This window comes from Trachurus japonicus, chromosome 6, assembly GCF_045865225.1.
Source record: "Trachurus japonicus isolate A0001 chromosome 6, Traja_1.0".
NCBI lineage: Eukaryota > Metazoa > Chordata > Actinopteri > Carangiformes > Carangidae > Trachurus > Trachurus japonicus.
Genome location: NC_140912.1, coordinates 38692008 through 38708435, shown reverse-complemented (window position 1 = coordinate 38708435; position 16428 = coordinate 38692008). Strand labels below are relative to the sequence as shown.

General features: G+C 45.8%; 1 protein-coding gene across 1 annotated transcript in view; it reads right to left on the bottom strand.

The window, feature by feature from the left end:
• The window catches only part of ptprbl (protein tyrosine phosphatase receptor type B, like), a 67110-nt gene that overhangs the window by 30133 nt on the left and 20549 nt on the right, over positions 1-16428 (bottom strand). Inside the window, exons 8-15 of the mRNA XM_085780528.1 lie at positions 15212-15502; positions 12969-13235; positions 9218-9484; positions 7171-7434; positions 6091-6354; positions 3899-4162; positions 2867-3130; positions 184-453 (exon numbers count right to left, since the gene is read on the bottom strand). Of these exons, the coding sequence (XP_085636654.1) occupies positions 184-453; positions 2867-3130; positions 3899-4162; positions 6091-6354; positions 7171-7434; positions 9218-9484; positions 12969-13235; positions 15212-15502 (2151 nt within the window). The remainder of the gene's footprint in view (positions 1-183; positions 454-2866; positions 3131-3898; positions 4163-6090; positions 6355-7170; positions 7435-9217; positions 9485-12968; positions 13236-15211; positions 15503-16428) is intronic.

The window sequence follows — 16428 nt, the reverse complement described above, 5'->3', positions numbered from 1 at the left end:
CAGTGGTGAAGCCAAAGACACATTTCCACATTGTGGACAATAAAGATATTGAATTGAATTGAATTGAATTGAATTGAATTGAATTGAATTGAATTGAATTGAATTGAATGGTTTGGTGTCCTGAGTTTAAAGCGACTGATTCTTCTGTAAACACTGAAACCATGTTTTTATTTCATCTCTTACATGTGCGCCCCTCGGCCGCGGCCCCCGGGCTGGTGACCCCCCCGCTGGCCGTCTGGACCAGGACTCGGTACTTCTTCCCCGGCGTGAGGCCGTCGAAGCGGTGGCCGGTGGCGCCGGCCGGCCGCGAGGCGTTGGCCACCAGGACGCCGCGGCCGTCCAGCAGCTGCAGCTGGTAACCGTCGGCAACGCCCAGAGCCTCGGGCCAGCTGACCTGCAGGCTGCTGGTGGTCTGGAGGTTCTGCAGCTGCACCGACGCCACCGCCGACGGGACTGAAGGGAGGGAGAGATACAATACAAGACAATACAATACATATTTATTTATATAGCACATTTAAAATTACAACCCAGGTTGTCCAAAGTGCTGCACAATAAAACACACAAGCAAAACTAGTGGCAATACAACTACACTGCAAAAACTCTACATCTTACCAAGAATATTTGTCTTATTTCTAGTCAAAACAAATCTCATTCTACTTAAAATAAGTATATTTATACATATACATACATAGTTATACATTAAAAGTAGCTTGTTTTTAGACACTTTTTACTTCTTTCAAGCAGATTTTCACTTGAAATAAGTAGAAAAATCTGATAGTGGAGCAAGTTTTTCTTTCTTATTACAAACACAAAAAACTGGCAGATTTTTCTACTTATTTCAAGTCAAAATTAGTTTGAAACAAATGAAAATGATCTAAAAACAAGTTCATTTTTAGGTGATGAGTCTTATTTTAAGTGGAAAGAGATTAGTTTTGACTAGAAATGACCGACACCACCGCCGACGGGACACAATTAAAGGTTGACTATGTAGAATTACCAGAACAACAACAGAACACACATCTTTTGTAAATGCACAAATGTACAGCCCTTCTGGGGGAATGTCCACTCAGTTCTCTGTAATGTGCTGGGATATGTGATTCCTAAGTCTTGTCTTGTTCTGTACCTCGGACATTTGGATGGATCGGTGCATATAGGAGACCAATATCTGATTAAGATTCTTTTGTTGGCTGGGAAGAAGGCCATTACCAAAACCTGGCTCAAGACTGACAGCGCTGTTCGAAATAGGAGGCACAGTGAAACGCAGTGGAGGTTCCCCTGCATCCTGTGGTGTTTCTGCACACGTGTTTCAACAGTATTATCTATATTCTGAATAAAAAATATTCCACAAGTTCAACTAACAAGCACATTCACTGCCCCACAACCCACGCTAACAGAAGTGTAACGGAGATCCGTAGTACCAGTAAGGAGAAGAAACAGCGTGTTGCGGTTAGTGAAACGGTTAGCATCGTTGCCCACGGTGAAGGAGATCTGTGTTCGAGTCCCACTCAGGACCTGAAACTGTTTTTATAGACAGTCTGTGGCCTGAACAACATCGGTCACACAAGCTTATTGTCCTCACCCTCATTCCCACTTTCCCTTATGACTCTTTATGGACACGAATCACCTATCTAAACCAGTACAAAGTTCAAAATATACGTCTATCTACACACCACTAATATCATTGTGATGCTTCTTTTTGGCCAGTAGGTGGCCTAGTAGAGCAACTGAAGCCCCAAGAAGCTTTGTGCTTGAGTGAATCAATATGATGGAAAGCTTCAATGCTTCATGAGGCTTCATCTGGACATCACTAGGCAAGGCAAGGCAATTTTATTTGTATAGCCCGTTTTTACCACCAGTTTGTCTCAAAGGGCTTTACATCCCATCATAACAACATCCTCTGTCCTTAGACCCTCACATCCACTGAGGAAAAACTCCATGGAAAACCCTTTTAACAGGGAAAACCAGGAGAAAGCTCAGGGTGAGCAACAGAGGAGGGATCATCACCCAGGACGGACAGACGGGACAGAGATGTTGTTACAGACAAGAAAACAGTTTATAGTTTATAATATACACAATATACACTAGTGTGTAGGTGTGTGTACAGGTGTGTGTGTGTGTGTGTGTGTAGGTAGGTGTGTGTGTGTGTGTGTGTGTAGGTAGGTGTGTGTGTGTGTGTGTGTGTAGTTGTGTGTGTAGAGGCTCTGCTCTGACCCAAGGGGGCAGTTGTGGGTCTGAGAAGTGAAGTCACTTCCTCGTTCAACAAACTGCAATCCCCTCTTCTTCCTCTGGGGGCTGGTGTCAGAAAGCAGCATTCTCCATAGACCCCCATGTTAAAATCACCCACTTTACATCCTCAGTAAACATGTTAAAAGCCTGGTGTCAGAACGTTTTTTCGTCTCAATCGATAGTTTCTACCCCCGCACACACTCTGAGGGGGGTGAATTTTTTTTAACTCTACAGTTTTACTGTTATTAGGTTAAAATTCTGGCCAATCAGGGCGCGGAAACGTTGAGTGACAGGTCCGAGCAGCTCCGTGGACAGCTGCTTCGAGGCCAGTGGGCGGGTTCTCGGCCGGCCAATCCAACATGGCGCTGTTCAGGCCGCCATGTTGGAGTCACAACAACGACTCCCCAAAACCAATGGGTGACGTCACGGATGCTACGTCCATTCTTTTTACAGTCTATGGTCTGACCTGTGCGTCCCGAGGCGGTGCTGTTGTTCACCAGCTCTCCGCTCACTGATTGGACGGTGACGTGTGTGTAGGTAGGTGTGTGTGTGTGTGCAGGTAGATGTGTACAGGTGTGTGTGTAGGTGTGTGTACAGGTGTGTGTAGATGTGTACAGGTGTGTGTAGGCTCTGCTCTGACCTGTGCGTCCCGAGGCGGTGTTGTTGTTGACCAGCTCTCCGCTCACTGATTGGACGGTGAGGTGGTACAGCTGTCCCGGCTGCAGCGAGGCGAAGGTCACCTGGTTGAGCTGCTTGAGGACTCGGCGGACGTCCAGCTGTCTGCTCCCTCTGAACAGGAAGACGGTGAACCCGTCCACGTCCCCCTGACCCGCCGTCCAGCTCACCTTCAGGCTGCTGCTGTCGCCGTGGTTACCCACCTGGATGTTCTTCACCATGCTGGGGACTGAGGCCACGCAGAGTCACCTGGTTTATATTTATATTTACACTGGACTCTGAGACCTGAGCTGGTCCAACTCCATTTATATTAGAGAAAGTTAAAGGGATAGTTCACCTAAAATTCAAATTTCACTCATGATCTCCTCCTCCCCCTCATGTGGACTAAGGGCTGGGAGAAGTTTCAGAGTCCTCCGTGGCTTCTCTGAGTTACAGGGGGTCTCGGCGTAGCAGTGCATGTCCATATGACGGTTGCTAATGGATACCAACTGTCTTCGTAACAAAAAGACACACCAAAAAACATCCAGATACCTCCATGCTGCTCGTATGTAATGTCCCTCTTGTATTGAAGCCCCGACATGAGAAATTGTCCCGAAAAAAATTTAATAAATCTATATTTCAAGCTTGTTTTGTAGCGGAAGCTTCTCGAAGCTCCTCTTCCTGGTCCGTCAAATTTGGACGAACCGGGAAGACAAGACAATTTTTCGGGACAATTTCTCATGTCGGGGCTTCAATACAAGAGGGACATTACAGACGAGCAGCATGGAGGTATCTGGATGTTTTTTGGTGTGTCTTTTTGTTACGAAGACAGTTGGTATCCATTAGCAACCGTCATATGGACATGCACTGCTACGCCGAGACCCCCTGTAACTCAGAGAAGCCACGGAGGACTCTGAAACTTCTCCCAGCCCTTAGTCCACATGAGGGGGAGTGAACTATCCCTTTAAGGTTGTGTGTGGTGTTATGTCATGTGATAAAAAAGGCAGACTGTCCTGACCTGTGCGTCCCTCGATGAACTGGGTCCTCTGGTTGGGCCCGCTGAACGTTGACACCAGGATCTTGTAGCGGCGTCCGGGCGTGAGGGAGGAGAGGAGGCACTCCTTCACGCCGCTGCCCAGCGTCACCGGAGGAAACACCTTCATGTCGTTGAACAGCAGCTGCACCTCGTAGTGGTCCACGTCGCCCAGGGCAGCAGACCAGACCACCTTCAGGTCCTCGGTCCTCTGATCCGCCAGGGTCAGGGACTGGACCGCTGCAGGGACTACAGGAGGAGGAGAGGAGGAGTTAGGAGGAGGAGGAGTTAGGGACTGGACTGCTGCAGGGACTACAGGAGGAGGAGAGGAGGAGTTAGGAGGAGTTAGGGACTGGACCGCTGCAGGGACTACAGGAGGAGGAGAGGAGGAGGAGAGGAGGAGTTAGGGACTGGACCGCTGCAGGGACTGAGGAGAGGAGGAGAGGAGGAGTCAGGGACTACAGGGCCCACAAAAGGGCCCTATGTCCCCTGTTTTTACCAAAAAGGGCCCTATGTCCCCTGTTTTTACCAGTAAGGGCCATATGTCCCCCGTTTTTACCAAAAAGGGCCCTATGTTCTCAGTTTTTACCAAAAAGGGCCCTATGTCCCCCGTTTTTACCAAAAAGGGCCCTATATTCCCTGTTTTTACCAGTAAGGGTCCCTTGTCCCCCGTTTTTACCAAAAAGGGCCCTATGTTCTCAGTTTTTACCAGTAAGGGCCCTATGTCCCCTGTTTTTACCAGTAAGGGCCCTATGTCCCCCGTTTTTACCAAAAAGGGTCCTATGTCCCCCGTTTTTACCAAAAAGGGCCCTATATTCCCTGTTTTTACCAGTAAGGGCCCCTTGTCCCCCGTTTTTACCAAAAAGCGCCCTATGTTCTCAGTTTTTACCAGTAAGGGCCCTATGTCCCTTGTTTTTACCAAAAAGGGCCCTATGTCCCCTGTTTTTACCAGTAAGGGCCCTATGTTCCCCCGTTTTTACCAAAAAGGGCCCCATGTTCCCCACTGTTGCTGGTCGATGGACTCTCTCTCTCTATCTGGCCTGTCTAGCCTCTACCTGGCCTGTCTAGCCTCTACCTGGTCTTATTACTGAACTTAACCAACTCCTTTCTTCATTGCCTAAACCCAACCAATGGCACAATTACACTTCTCACTCAAAGTCACAACTCAACTTCTCACTCAAAAATAGGCAGAAATCTGCAAAGTCACAACTCCACTTCCAGGTATGAGGACAAAAACTGCATGTTCCCCGGGTCCTTTTGGGGAAAAGCGCCAGCCCCATACAAAGCGGGGAACATACAAAGCGGGGAACATAGGGATGATCCCGAGAGAACAACAGCGGTGGTCGCTCTTGTCGGAGTGTTTTTAAAAATAGCGATAACGTGACGACGCTCTGGCCAATCAGTGGTCGGCTGTCGGTTTGACGTCACATTTTGGTATCGGCTCGGTTCGCTCTGAACCTCGGCTGAGATGAGACCGGAAAGACAACCACTACCAGGTTCTGTCGTGTTGAGCAGCGACTCTGTTGAGTCTAAGGGTGCACTCACACTAGGGCCAGTTGTTCCTGGTGCTGAAGCCAGAATGCCCCCCCCTCCCCTGTCCCCCGCTGGCCCGCACTCACACCACCTCCAACCCAAGCTGCTGAAGCACGGTTGCCTCCAACACATACATCATCATGTTGATATACCAACACAGCGGATGCGCTCTGACTGCAGAAAGAATGGCGATTTGACCGGTTGTCATGGTTATCTTGAAGTTTAATCAAAGCAACGTTAACTAGCGATGTTTACGGCGCGACGTAATCGTTAAGTGACTGTTGTTTACACGCGGTTGCAGACACGTGGTGGAGAACGAGCCCGCAGCGCATTACTGTAGCATTCCTGGCCAAGCGTACCGTGCCCAAGCTCCACCTCTCCCAACCGTGCCGGGCCAGGGAAGTGGACCGTGCTCAGCTACGGAACGCTTCACTCACAACAGCAATAGAATCCGGACTTTAGGGGGCAAATGTGCTTTGTCACGGTACGACTGCCTAGTGTGAGTGCGCCCTAAGTTGAGCTAAGTGAATTCTCCATCACACTTTAGGCTGCAGGTAGGTCAGAGGTCAGAGGTTAGAGGTCAGAGGTCAGAGGTCAGGGGTCAGAGGTTAGAGGTCAGGGGTCAAAGGTCAGAGGTGACTTACAGGTGCGTCCGTGCGTGGAGGCGCTGGCCTGGTATTTCCCGCTGCGTGTGTTGACCAGCACGGTGTAGAGCCGGCCCGGCACCAGGCCGTGGAACACACACTCGCTCTGCGTCCTGGGGACCGTCTGGTTCTGGAGGAACTCGTTGTTGTGTTTGATGAAGACCTGGTAGCGGTCCAGATCTCCGGCCGCCGGCCGCCAGTACACCTTCAGGTAGTCGTCACGGGCTTCGTGTTTCGCCGTCGGGTTCTGGACCTTCGCCGGCTCTGAGGACAGAGGTCACGGTTATCAACGGTTTGACCCTCGGTGGGATCACTTCTATGGCTCCCCTCAGGGATGTGTCTTGTCCCCTCTTTTATTTGTGACCTGTTCCATCAAAATGAGTCACAGTGACCCAAATTTCAAAGTTTGGAAAGATTAGAAAATAAGCTTTAAAATGACACCCTAGTCAAAGTCATACATTTGATGCTTTTCGAGATGTGGCCATTTGAATAACGATCTTTCACTCTCTTATTCCGTTCTAAAATCTGAGAAAATTGCAGTTAAAGTTTTTGCCAGTGACTCTGGCATCTGTTCCTGTACTGGGTCAAATTTGGACGAACCAGGGTCTGTCCTCTTCCCGGTTCGTCCAAATTTGATGAACCGGGAAGAGGAGCTTCGAGAAGCTTCCGCTACAAACAAGCTTAAAATATAGACTTATTTAATTTTTTTTGGGACAATTTCTCATGTTGGGGCTTCAATACAAGACGGACATTACATAGGAGCAGCATGGAGGTATCTGGATGTTTTTTGGTGTGTCTTTTTGTTATGAAGACAGTTGGTATCCATTTGCAACCGTTATATGGACATGCACTGCTACGCCGAGACCCCCTGTAACTCAGAGAAGCCACGGAGGACTCTGAAACTTCTCCCAGCCCTTAGTCCACATGAGGGGGAGGAGATCATGAGGGAAATTTCATCCCTTTAATCTGTGTGAAAGTCGTCTACTGTGCTGTTTTATCTGTGTTGTTTTGCCATGTGTGTGATCTGCTGCAACTCAATTTCCCTACAGGGACAAATAAACTCCTAGTACTACTACGTACGTGTCCTCTCCTGGACCAAGGTGCTGTTCTGGAAGCTGCCGCTGCGGGACGTGATGGAGATGTTGTAGAGGCGTCCGGGCACCAGGGAGTTGAACACACACTCTGGACTGGACTTGGACGGGGCCAGCTCCTGGACCGTCTGCCCCCGGTCCCTCAGAGCCACCAGGTAGCCGTCCACCTCGCCTGCAGCCGGCCGCCACGACACGCTCAGGAAGTCCATACGCCCGTTGTTACTCACCGTCACCTCGCCCACGGCCGCGGGGACTGTGGAGACAAGGAAGAAAGGTCAACAAAGACCTTCTCTTGGCTCCCAAAACCAGTGGTGTAGTCTAGTGTTTTGTAGTGGGTAAACCGCTGTTACCTAGCGACCAGTGGTGTAGTCTAGTGTTTTGTAGTTAGTGGGTAAACTGCTTCTTAGGTGGTAAACTGTTCATACTTGTATCACATAGACCCAAAGGAAGATAAATAGAAATAGAATCAAGGACCCAAAATGACACAAACTAGACCACGGACCCCCATTGGACAACATTTTGAAGCAAACACCAGAAATACACAAACAATCAATGTACGTTTAAATTAGGCGTAGCTACATTTTTGAAAGATTATAGAGACATTTCTGGAAAAAAGTGGTACAATTTCTCCAAAAAAGTTGAAACATTTCTAGAAAAAAGTGGTAAGATTTCTAAAAAAAAAAAAAAAAAGTAAAAAGTTTTTTTTTAAATTGAGAAAAAAATAGTAAAATTTCTCAAAAGAATTCAAGAAAAAGTTGTAAGATTTCACAAAATTTTTTTAGAAAAATGTGGCCAAAAAGGGGGCAAATAGAAAAAGGGGTAACATTTCTTGAAAAAAAGAATAAAAAGTAAAAAAAAGTAAAAAAAAAAAAAAAAAAAAGAAAAATTGAGAAGAAACTGGTAAAAAAAATTTAAAAAATGATAACATTTCTGAGAAAAAAAAAAGTTAAAAAAAAGTTGGGGACCTCCTTGAACTTAACTTTAGTTAGATAGTTTTGTTGTACTGGGTATACTGAGTAAACCTGAGTATCACATAGACTACACCACTGACGAAAACATTTGTGTAAATATTTTCCAGAAAAGTATTTCATGAAATTCTATGGGGAAGTTTTCCGAACGGGAAGTCTCTGACGGGAAGTTTCTGACAGGTTTTTATTGTTGTTGTTGTTGTCGACACTTCCTGAACATTCCTGCTTTTCAGTAACATCCTGCTGTTAGTTCAACACACACACACACACGGAGGATGAGTGTGTGTCTATTGTTGGTGACGTTGTGACTCCAGTGGAGAGAGGAGGGGGACACGATCTAAGAGGGAGAAGGAATTTTAAACAACCGATTGTTCACACTGCTCTGAAAAGAATGTGTGTGTCTGTCTGTGTGTGTCTGTCTGTGTGTCTGTCTGTGGGGTGAAGCTGGGCACCTGCCCCTTTGCCCATTGATGCCCAAAGTGCCTTTTTGTCTGTGTTTTTTTAAAGTTTTTTACGTTAGGCTACAGCAGTTACAGCAACAACATCTACAACATTTTCGCTATAAAACGGGAGTAGTGACGGTGACGGACTGTCTAATATCGGCGTCACAACGGTTGGACCGAGGTGACTGCAACCGCTGCGATGCAGTCGTGCTGATGTGAGCCAAAAATATTTTTTTAAAGTTGGTGGGTGAGCTAGACACATATATCAGTTAGTAGTAATAGCTCACGTGATAGGGCAGCTCCCCCAGTAAACCAAACTTGTTGTCAGTCTGGGTTCGAGCCGCCGGTAGTCAACAACCAATCACCGTGTTGAGCGCCTCGAATTTGTGCACGAGAATTGACGTAATCCATAGCAACGGGGCGTCACCAGGGCGTCACTCTTACTTTGCTCTTAGTGATTTATCCTTAGTAAGAGTCGGTCTCAGCGGCTTTGTGAATAGCTTTTAAGAAAAAACTCTTACGTAAAAACTTTTAGCTGGAGTTAGGAGCACTCCTAGCGCTAAGATAAAAGGCTTTGTGAATACGGCCCCAGGACGTTAACAGGATCTCTGGAGCAGGGTCGTACCTGTTCGTCCCTCGGCCACCGCCTGTCTGGAGTTGAGTCCGGCCCGGGCCGTGGTCAGCACCACCGTGTACATGGCCCCCGGCCTCAGGCTGTGGAAGCTGATCCCCGTGGTGTCGGCCCCCACGCTCTCGTTCTTGATGACGCTGCCGTCGTGGACCAGCAGGACCCGGTACGAGTCCAGATCCCCCGAGGCTCGGGGCCACTCGGCCTGCAGACTGTCGGTGGTGCCCAGGTTCGAGACCCGCAGCCCGCTGACCTGAGCCGGACCTGAGGGGGGCGAGGGGGGGCAGAGAGAGCAGCATGAGACCGGGTCAGGACCGAGGAAGGTCCAGTTCAACGTCCACGTGAAGATCCCAATTATATCAGTAGTACCATCAAATACACAATCCAACAACTCCACAACGCTCTGGTGGACAAGTTGTGAGCTGCACATTCACCACACTATGAGATAATGTTCTAGATGTTTAAGGTCTAGATGTTTAAGGTCTAGAAGTTTAAGGTCTAGAAGTTTCAGGTCTAGATGTTTAAGGTCTAGAAGTTTAATGTCTAGAAGTTTAAGGTCTAGAAGTTTCAGGTCTAGATGTTTAAGGTCTAGAAGTTTAATGTCTAGAAGTTTCAGGTCTAGAAGTTTAAAGGGATAGTTCACCCTAGAATGATATTTCGCTCATTATCTACTCACCCTCATGTTGACTAAGGGCTGGAAGAATTCTCAGAGTCCACCGTCCCTTCTCTGAGTTACAGGGGGTCTTGGCGTAGCAGTGCATGTCCATATAACGGTTGCAAAGGGACACCAGAGCTCTTCGTAAAAAAACACACACAAAAAAACATCCAAATACCTCCATGCTGCTCGTATACTAATGTCCGTCTTGTGCTGAAGCCCCAAATTGCGTAATTGTCCCGAAAAAAATTAAATAAGTCTATATTTTAAGCTTGTTTGTAGCGGAAGCTTCTCGAAGCTCCTCTTCCTGGTCCGTCCAAATCTCGCGTGATTCGCAGTAACCGCACTGACGCCGGCGCAAATCAGCTTCCGCTACAAACAAGCTTAAAATATAGACTTATTTAATTTTTTTCGGGACAATTACGCAATTTGGGGCTTCAGCACAAGACGGACATTACATACGAGCAGCATGGAGGTATTTGGATGTTTTTTTGTGTGTGTTTTTTTACGAAGAGCTCTGGTGTCCCTTTGCAACCGTTATATGGACATGCACTGCTACGCCAAGACCCCCTGTAACTCAGAGAAGGGACGGTGGACTCTGAGAATTCTTCCAGCCCTTAGTCAACATGAGGGTGAGTAGATAATGAGCGAAATATCATTCTAGGGTGAACTATCCCTTTAAGGTCTAGAAGTTTAAGGTCTAGAAGTTTCAGGTCTAGATGTTTAAGGTCTAGAAGTTTAATGTCTAGAAGTTTCAGGTCTAGATGTTTAAGGTCTAGAAGTTTAAGGTCTAGAAGTTTAAGGTCTAGAAGATGTTTCAGGTCTAGATGTTTAAGGTCTAGATGTTTAAGGTCTAGATGTTTAAAGTCTAGATGTCTCAGGTCTAGATGTCTCAGGTCTAGAAGTTTAAGGTCTAGATGTCTCAGGTCTAGACGTTTAAAGTCTAGAAGTTTAAGGTCTAGAAGTTTAAGGTCTAGAAGTTTAAGGTCTAGAAGTTTAAGGTCTAGATGTTTAAGGTCTAGATGTTTAAGGTCTAGATGTTTAAAGTCTAGATGTCTCAGGTCTAGATGTCTCAGGTCTAGAAGTTTAAGGTCTAGATGTCTCAGGTCTAGACGTTTAAAGTCTAGATGTTTAAGGTCTAGAAGTTTAAGGTCTAGAAGTTTAAGGTCTAGATGTTTAAGGTCTAGAAGTTTCAGGTCTAGAAGTTTCAGGTCTAGATGTTTAAGGTCTAGATGTTTAAGGTCTAGATGTTTAAGGTCTAGATGTTTAAGGTCTAGATGTTTAAGGTCTAGAAGTTTAAGGTCTAGATGTTTAAGGTCTAGATGTTTAAGGTCTAGAAGTTTAAGGTCTAGATGTTTAAGGTCTAGATGTTTAAGGTCTAGAAGTTTAAGGTCTAGAAGTTTAAGGTCTAGATGTTTAAGGTCTAGATGTTTAAGGTCTAGATGTTTAAGGTCTAGAAGTTTAAGGTCTAGAAGTTTCAGGTCTAGAAGTTTAAGGTCTAGATGTTTAAGGTCTAGATGTTTAAGGTCTAGAAGTTTAAGGTCTAGATGTTTAAGGTCTAGATGTTTAAGGTCTAGATGTTTAAGGTCTAGAAGTTTAAGGTCTAGAAGTTTAAGGTCTAGATGTTTAAGGTCTAGATGTTTAAGGTCTAGAAGTTTAAGGTCTAGATGTTTAAGGTCTAGATGTTTAAGGTCTAGATGTTTAAGGTCTAGATGTTTAAGGTCTAGAAGTTTCAGGTCTAGAAGTTTCAGGTCTAGATGTTTAAGGTCTAGATGTTTAAGGTCTAGAAGTTTAAGGTCTAGATGTTTAAGGTCTAGATGTTTAAGGTCTAGATGTTTAAGGTCTAGAAGTTTCAGGTCTAGAAGTTTCAGGTCTAGATGTTTAAGGTCTAGATGTTTAAGGTCTAGAAGTTTAAGGTCTAGAAGTTTAAGGTCTAGATGTTTAAGGTCTAGATGTTTAAGGTCTAGAAGTTTAAGGTCTAGAAGTTTAAGGTCTAGATGTTTAAGGTCTAGATGTTTAAAGGGATAGTTCAACATTTTGGCAAACTGGCCCATTGCCATAATCGCTATAGTCATAGCAGTAGGTTCATTACCTTTAATTGTAGGTGTAAGCTATTTTCAGTACGGCGGAGCGCAGCAGCTGGCTGCTCAGAGCTACGCTATGGAGGCTAAGGGAATTTCTTGGTTTCCCTCATTAAACTCATCAAATTCAACATCCCAAAACTCCACAGCGCTTTTGTAGACAAGTTGTGACCTGCACAACCACCACGCTATGAGATAATGACGGAACGCTACGAAACGGAGCCGTTTTCGAGGTAAATACAGGGTAAATACGGAGACTGCTTGCTGAAAAACTGTCCCTGAACGCAACGCGCATCAGCGGTTTTGTATGAATTTACCTCGAAAACGGCTCCGTTTCGTATCGTTCCGTCATTATCTCATAGCGTGGTGGTTGTGCAGCTCACAACTTGTCTACAAAAGCGCTGTGGAGTTTTGGGATGTTGAATTTGATGAGTTTAATGAGGGAAACCAAGAAATTCCCTTAGCCTCCATAGCGTAGCTCTGAGCAGCCAGCTGCTGCGCTCCGCCGTACTGAAAATAGCTTACACCTACAATTAAAGGTAACGAACCTACTGCTATGACTATAGCAATTATGGCAATGGGCCAATTTGCCAAAATGTTGAACTATCCCTTTAAGGTCTAGATGTTTAAGGTCTAGAAGTTTAAGGTCTAGAAGTTTCAGGTCTAGAAGTTTCAGGTCTAGAAGTTTCAGGTCTAGATGTTTAAGGTCTAGATGTTTAAGGTCTAGATGTTTAAGGTCTAGATGTTTCAGGTCTAGAAGTTTCAGGTCTAGAAGTTTCAGGTCTAGAAGTTTAAGGTCTAGAAGTTTAAGGTCTAGATGTTTAAGGTCTAGATGTTTCAGGTCTAGAAGTTTCAGGTCTAGAAGTTTCAGGTCTAGAAGTTTAAGGTCTAGATGTTTAAGGTCTAGACGTTTAAAATCTGATCTTATGTTCTTTGTACATGTAAATACGTTTAAAAAAAGAAAAAGACCAGACGTTTGGACCAATCAGAGCCAAGCATTACAAAGACGTACTGGTCCACGCTGTCACGGAGGCAGAGCTGCTCAGGTTTCCGCTGTTGGTCGTCACGGTGACGGTGTAGCGGCAGCCGGCGGCGAGGTCGGTGAAGGAACACTCTCTGGACTCCCAGGGCAGGATCCTCCTCGTCACCACGGCATCGAACCCGGTCCGTCTGAGGACCGCCGTGAAGCCGTCCCACTCGCCGTCCGGTCCGCTCCACCAGACGCTCAGATCGGATTCACCGGCGTGACGGACCAGCAGCCGCCGCACGGGGGGAGGAGCTACAGGGAGGAGGGGGCCGGGCCAGAGGGGGCGGGACCAGAGGGGGCGGGGCCACAGCCAGTTAACAGCAACGCAACAAAACACTTGGTGGTTCTCAAACTTTTTTATACACTGCAATAACACAAACTCTTACCAAGAATATTTGTCTTATTTCTATTCAAAATGTCTCATTCTACTTAAAATAAGACTCATCACATAAAAAGCAGCTTGTTTTTAGACACTTTTTACTTCTTTCAAGCAGATTTTCACTTGAAATAAGTAGGAAAATCTGATAGTGGAGCAAGTTTTTCTTTCTTATTACAAGCACAAAAAACTTGCTTTCACTGGCAGATTTTTCTACTTATTTCAAGTGAAAATTAGTTTGAAACAAGTGAAAATGATCTAAAAACAAGTTCATTTTTAGGTGATGAGTCTTATTTTAAGTGGAAAGAGATTAGTTTTGACTAGAAATGAGACATTTTGACAAGAAAGAAGACATTCTTGGAAAGATTTTGAGTTTTTGCAGTGTATCAAGGACCCAAAATTGACACAAATTAGACCACAGACCCCCATTGGACAAAATGTTGAAGCAAACACCAGAAATACACAAACAATCAATGTACGTATAAATTAGGCGTACATTTTTGAAAGATAATAGAGAAATTTCTGGAAAAAAACCTGGTGAAAATTCTCACAAAAAAGTTGAAACATTTCTAGAAAAAAGTGGTGAGATATCCAAAAAATAAACAAAAAAATGTTTAAGATTTTTTAGAAAAAAGTGGTAAAAAAAAAAATTTGTTCATGTTTCTGAGGCTAAGGGGCCGTCCACACGAACGCGGGTAGCCTATTTTTGAAACCGTGTGTTTCTCTTCACGGTTTGTTCTTTCATCCACATGTAACCGCAGTTCTGGACTTTTTAGAAAAGTCCGGTTTCAGCTTCACGTGTGGACAGGAAAACCGAGGAAAACCGCAATTTCTTGTCGACATTGTTTGACGTCACACTGTGCGATGGTAAACAGTAAGTTGTATCCATGGAGACTTGTGGAGCTTCTAGACGTGACCAGCTGTTACTGGTGCTATTTAGCATTTAGCATAGCCATTGTTGTTTTTCCCGGTATGAATTTTTCCAGCCTTGTGATTGGCTAAAATGGCCATCTGTTAGGAGTGCTATAGAGAGCCTAAGCGAAAGCAGGAAGTAACGTCACCATGGGACCTCAACTCGGAAAAAGTCTCCATACGAATGAACGGGAGTCAAAGTTTTATTTCGTGATCCGATTGAATTGTGCCATGAGAAAAAACTCAGTCCTCTACCTGTTTAAAACATCACGTTTCACCACCAGCAGTTTGTTGTAAAACTATTGTAAAATAAAACTCCATAGAATCCGTAACCAGAAAGACTCCAGGTGGCGTAGGTGACATCAGACACCACATGGCGTCCTTTCCCGTGTCAGTTGGTGACGTATTTTTTGTGGGACACAGATCTGTAGTCCTAGAGCGTCTTCACACAAAATACATTCTTCTGTTGCTGTTTTATGATAAACTGCTGATTTTTTCGGATGAAATGTGATGTTTTAAACAGGTAGAGGACATATTTTTTTCTCATGGCACAATTCAATCGGATCACAAAATAAAACTTTGACTCCCGTTCACTTACATGGAGAACTTTTCCGAGTTGAGGTCCCATGGTGACGTTACTTCCTGCTTCCGCTTAGGCTCTCTATCGCCACTCACTGCTTTTGCATGTGCATGACATTGTTTGAGGCGGATTTTGCGGTTTCATGTGGACCGAGATATTTTTTATCACACCAGTGGTGTGGACGCAAATTTTTTAAACCGGGGTCCAGAAAAGTTCGGTTTCAAAAATACCCGTGTTGGTGTGGACAAGGCCTGATATTCATGGTTTTTAGAAGAAAGGACGTGATGTCATGAGTGATGTCACATGACCCTTTGGGTAAAATGAACCAGTAATAATAAGTCGGTGTGAACATGAACTCACCCAGGCGTCCCTCGCAGCGCCTCGTGTTACCCAGAATGCCGCTGTTCACCGTGACCTCGGCGGCGTAGAGGCGTCCGGGCACCAGGCCGAGGTCGAGAGCGGAGAACGACAGCTGCCGAGTGGCTCCGCCCACCGTCCGGTTCACCATGACGACGGAGCCGTTCCTCAGCACCACGCTGTAGTTGTCCCAGTCGCCTGAAGGGGGCGTCCAGCTGAGCCTCAGCGTCCCGCCGCCGCCGCCGCCGCCGCCGCCAAGAGGAGACAAGGACAGGGACGACACCCGGTCAGGCACTGAGGGGGCGGGGCCAAGAAGATGGAAAGTTATTATCATCATCTAGCACAGGGCTTTCAATTGACCCTTTGTCAATTTTTTTTTCGTGTCTTGCCTCACTCCCGAGTCCATGACCAGCAGATAGACACCATCCTTTCCACTGTGCGTGCAGTAACAAGGGAGATAGAGCCGTATCGCCCGTAATTAGCTTAGCTCAAACACTGGAAGTGTATAGGTAGTGTTAGCCTGCCTCCACCTAAAGTCGCTAATTAGCTTAGCTCAAACACTGGAAGTGTATAGGTAGTGTTAGCCTGCCTCCCACCTAAAGTCGCTAATTAGCTTAGCTCAAACACTGGAAGTGTATAGGTAGTGTTAGCCTGCCTCCACCTAAAGTCGCTAATTAGCTTAGCTCAAACACTGGAAGTGTATAGGTAGTGTTAGCCTGCCTCCACCTAAAGTCGCTAATTAGCTTAGCTCAAACACTGGAAGTGTATAGGTAGTGTTAGCCTGCCTCCACCTAAAGTCTCTAATTAGCTTAGCTCAAACGCTGGAAGTGTATAGGTAGTGTTAGCCTACCTCCACCTAAAGTCTCTAATTAGCTTAGCTCAAACGCTGGAAGTGTATAGGTAGTGTTAGCCTGCCTCCACCTAAAGTCGCTAATTAGCTTAGCTCAAACACTGGAAGTGTATAGGTAGTTTGAGCCTGCCTCCTACCTAAATGTTGTTGAGTAGGCTATCCCTTTTTTTTAAAAACAACCTTTTTTACTCTAGATTTTGAGTTCATTCTCGCGAAATGTGTTTTTCTCTGTTTTTCTCTGCTTCTTTGGCTGAACCATGAGCTGGGGCATTGCTTCTGGTCCGCAGGCCGCCATATGAATACGCCTGACCTAGCATCATCATCATGAGTAGGGTTGCCAACCGTCCCGGATTGTGCGGGACGTCCCGGG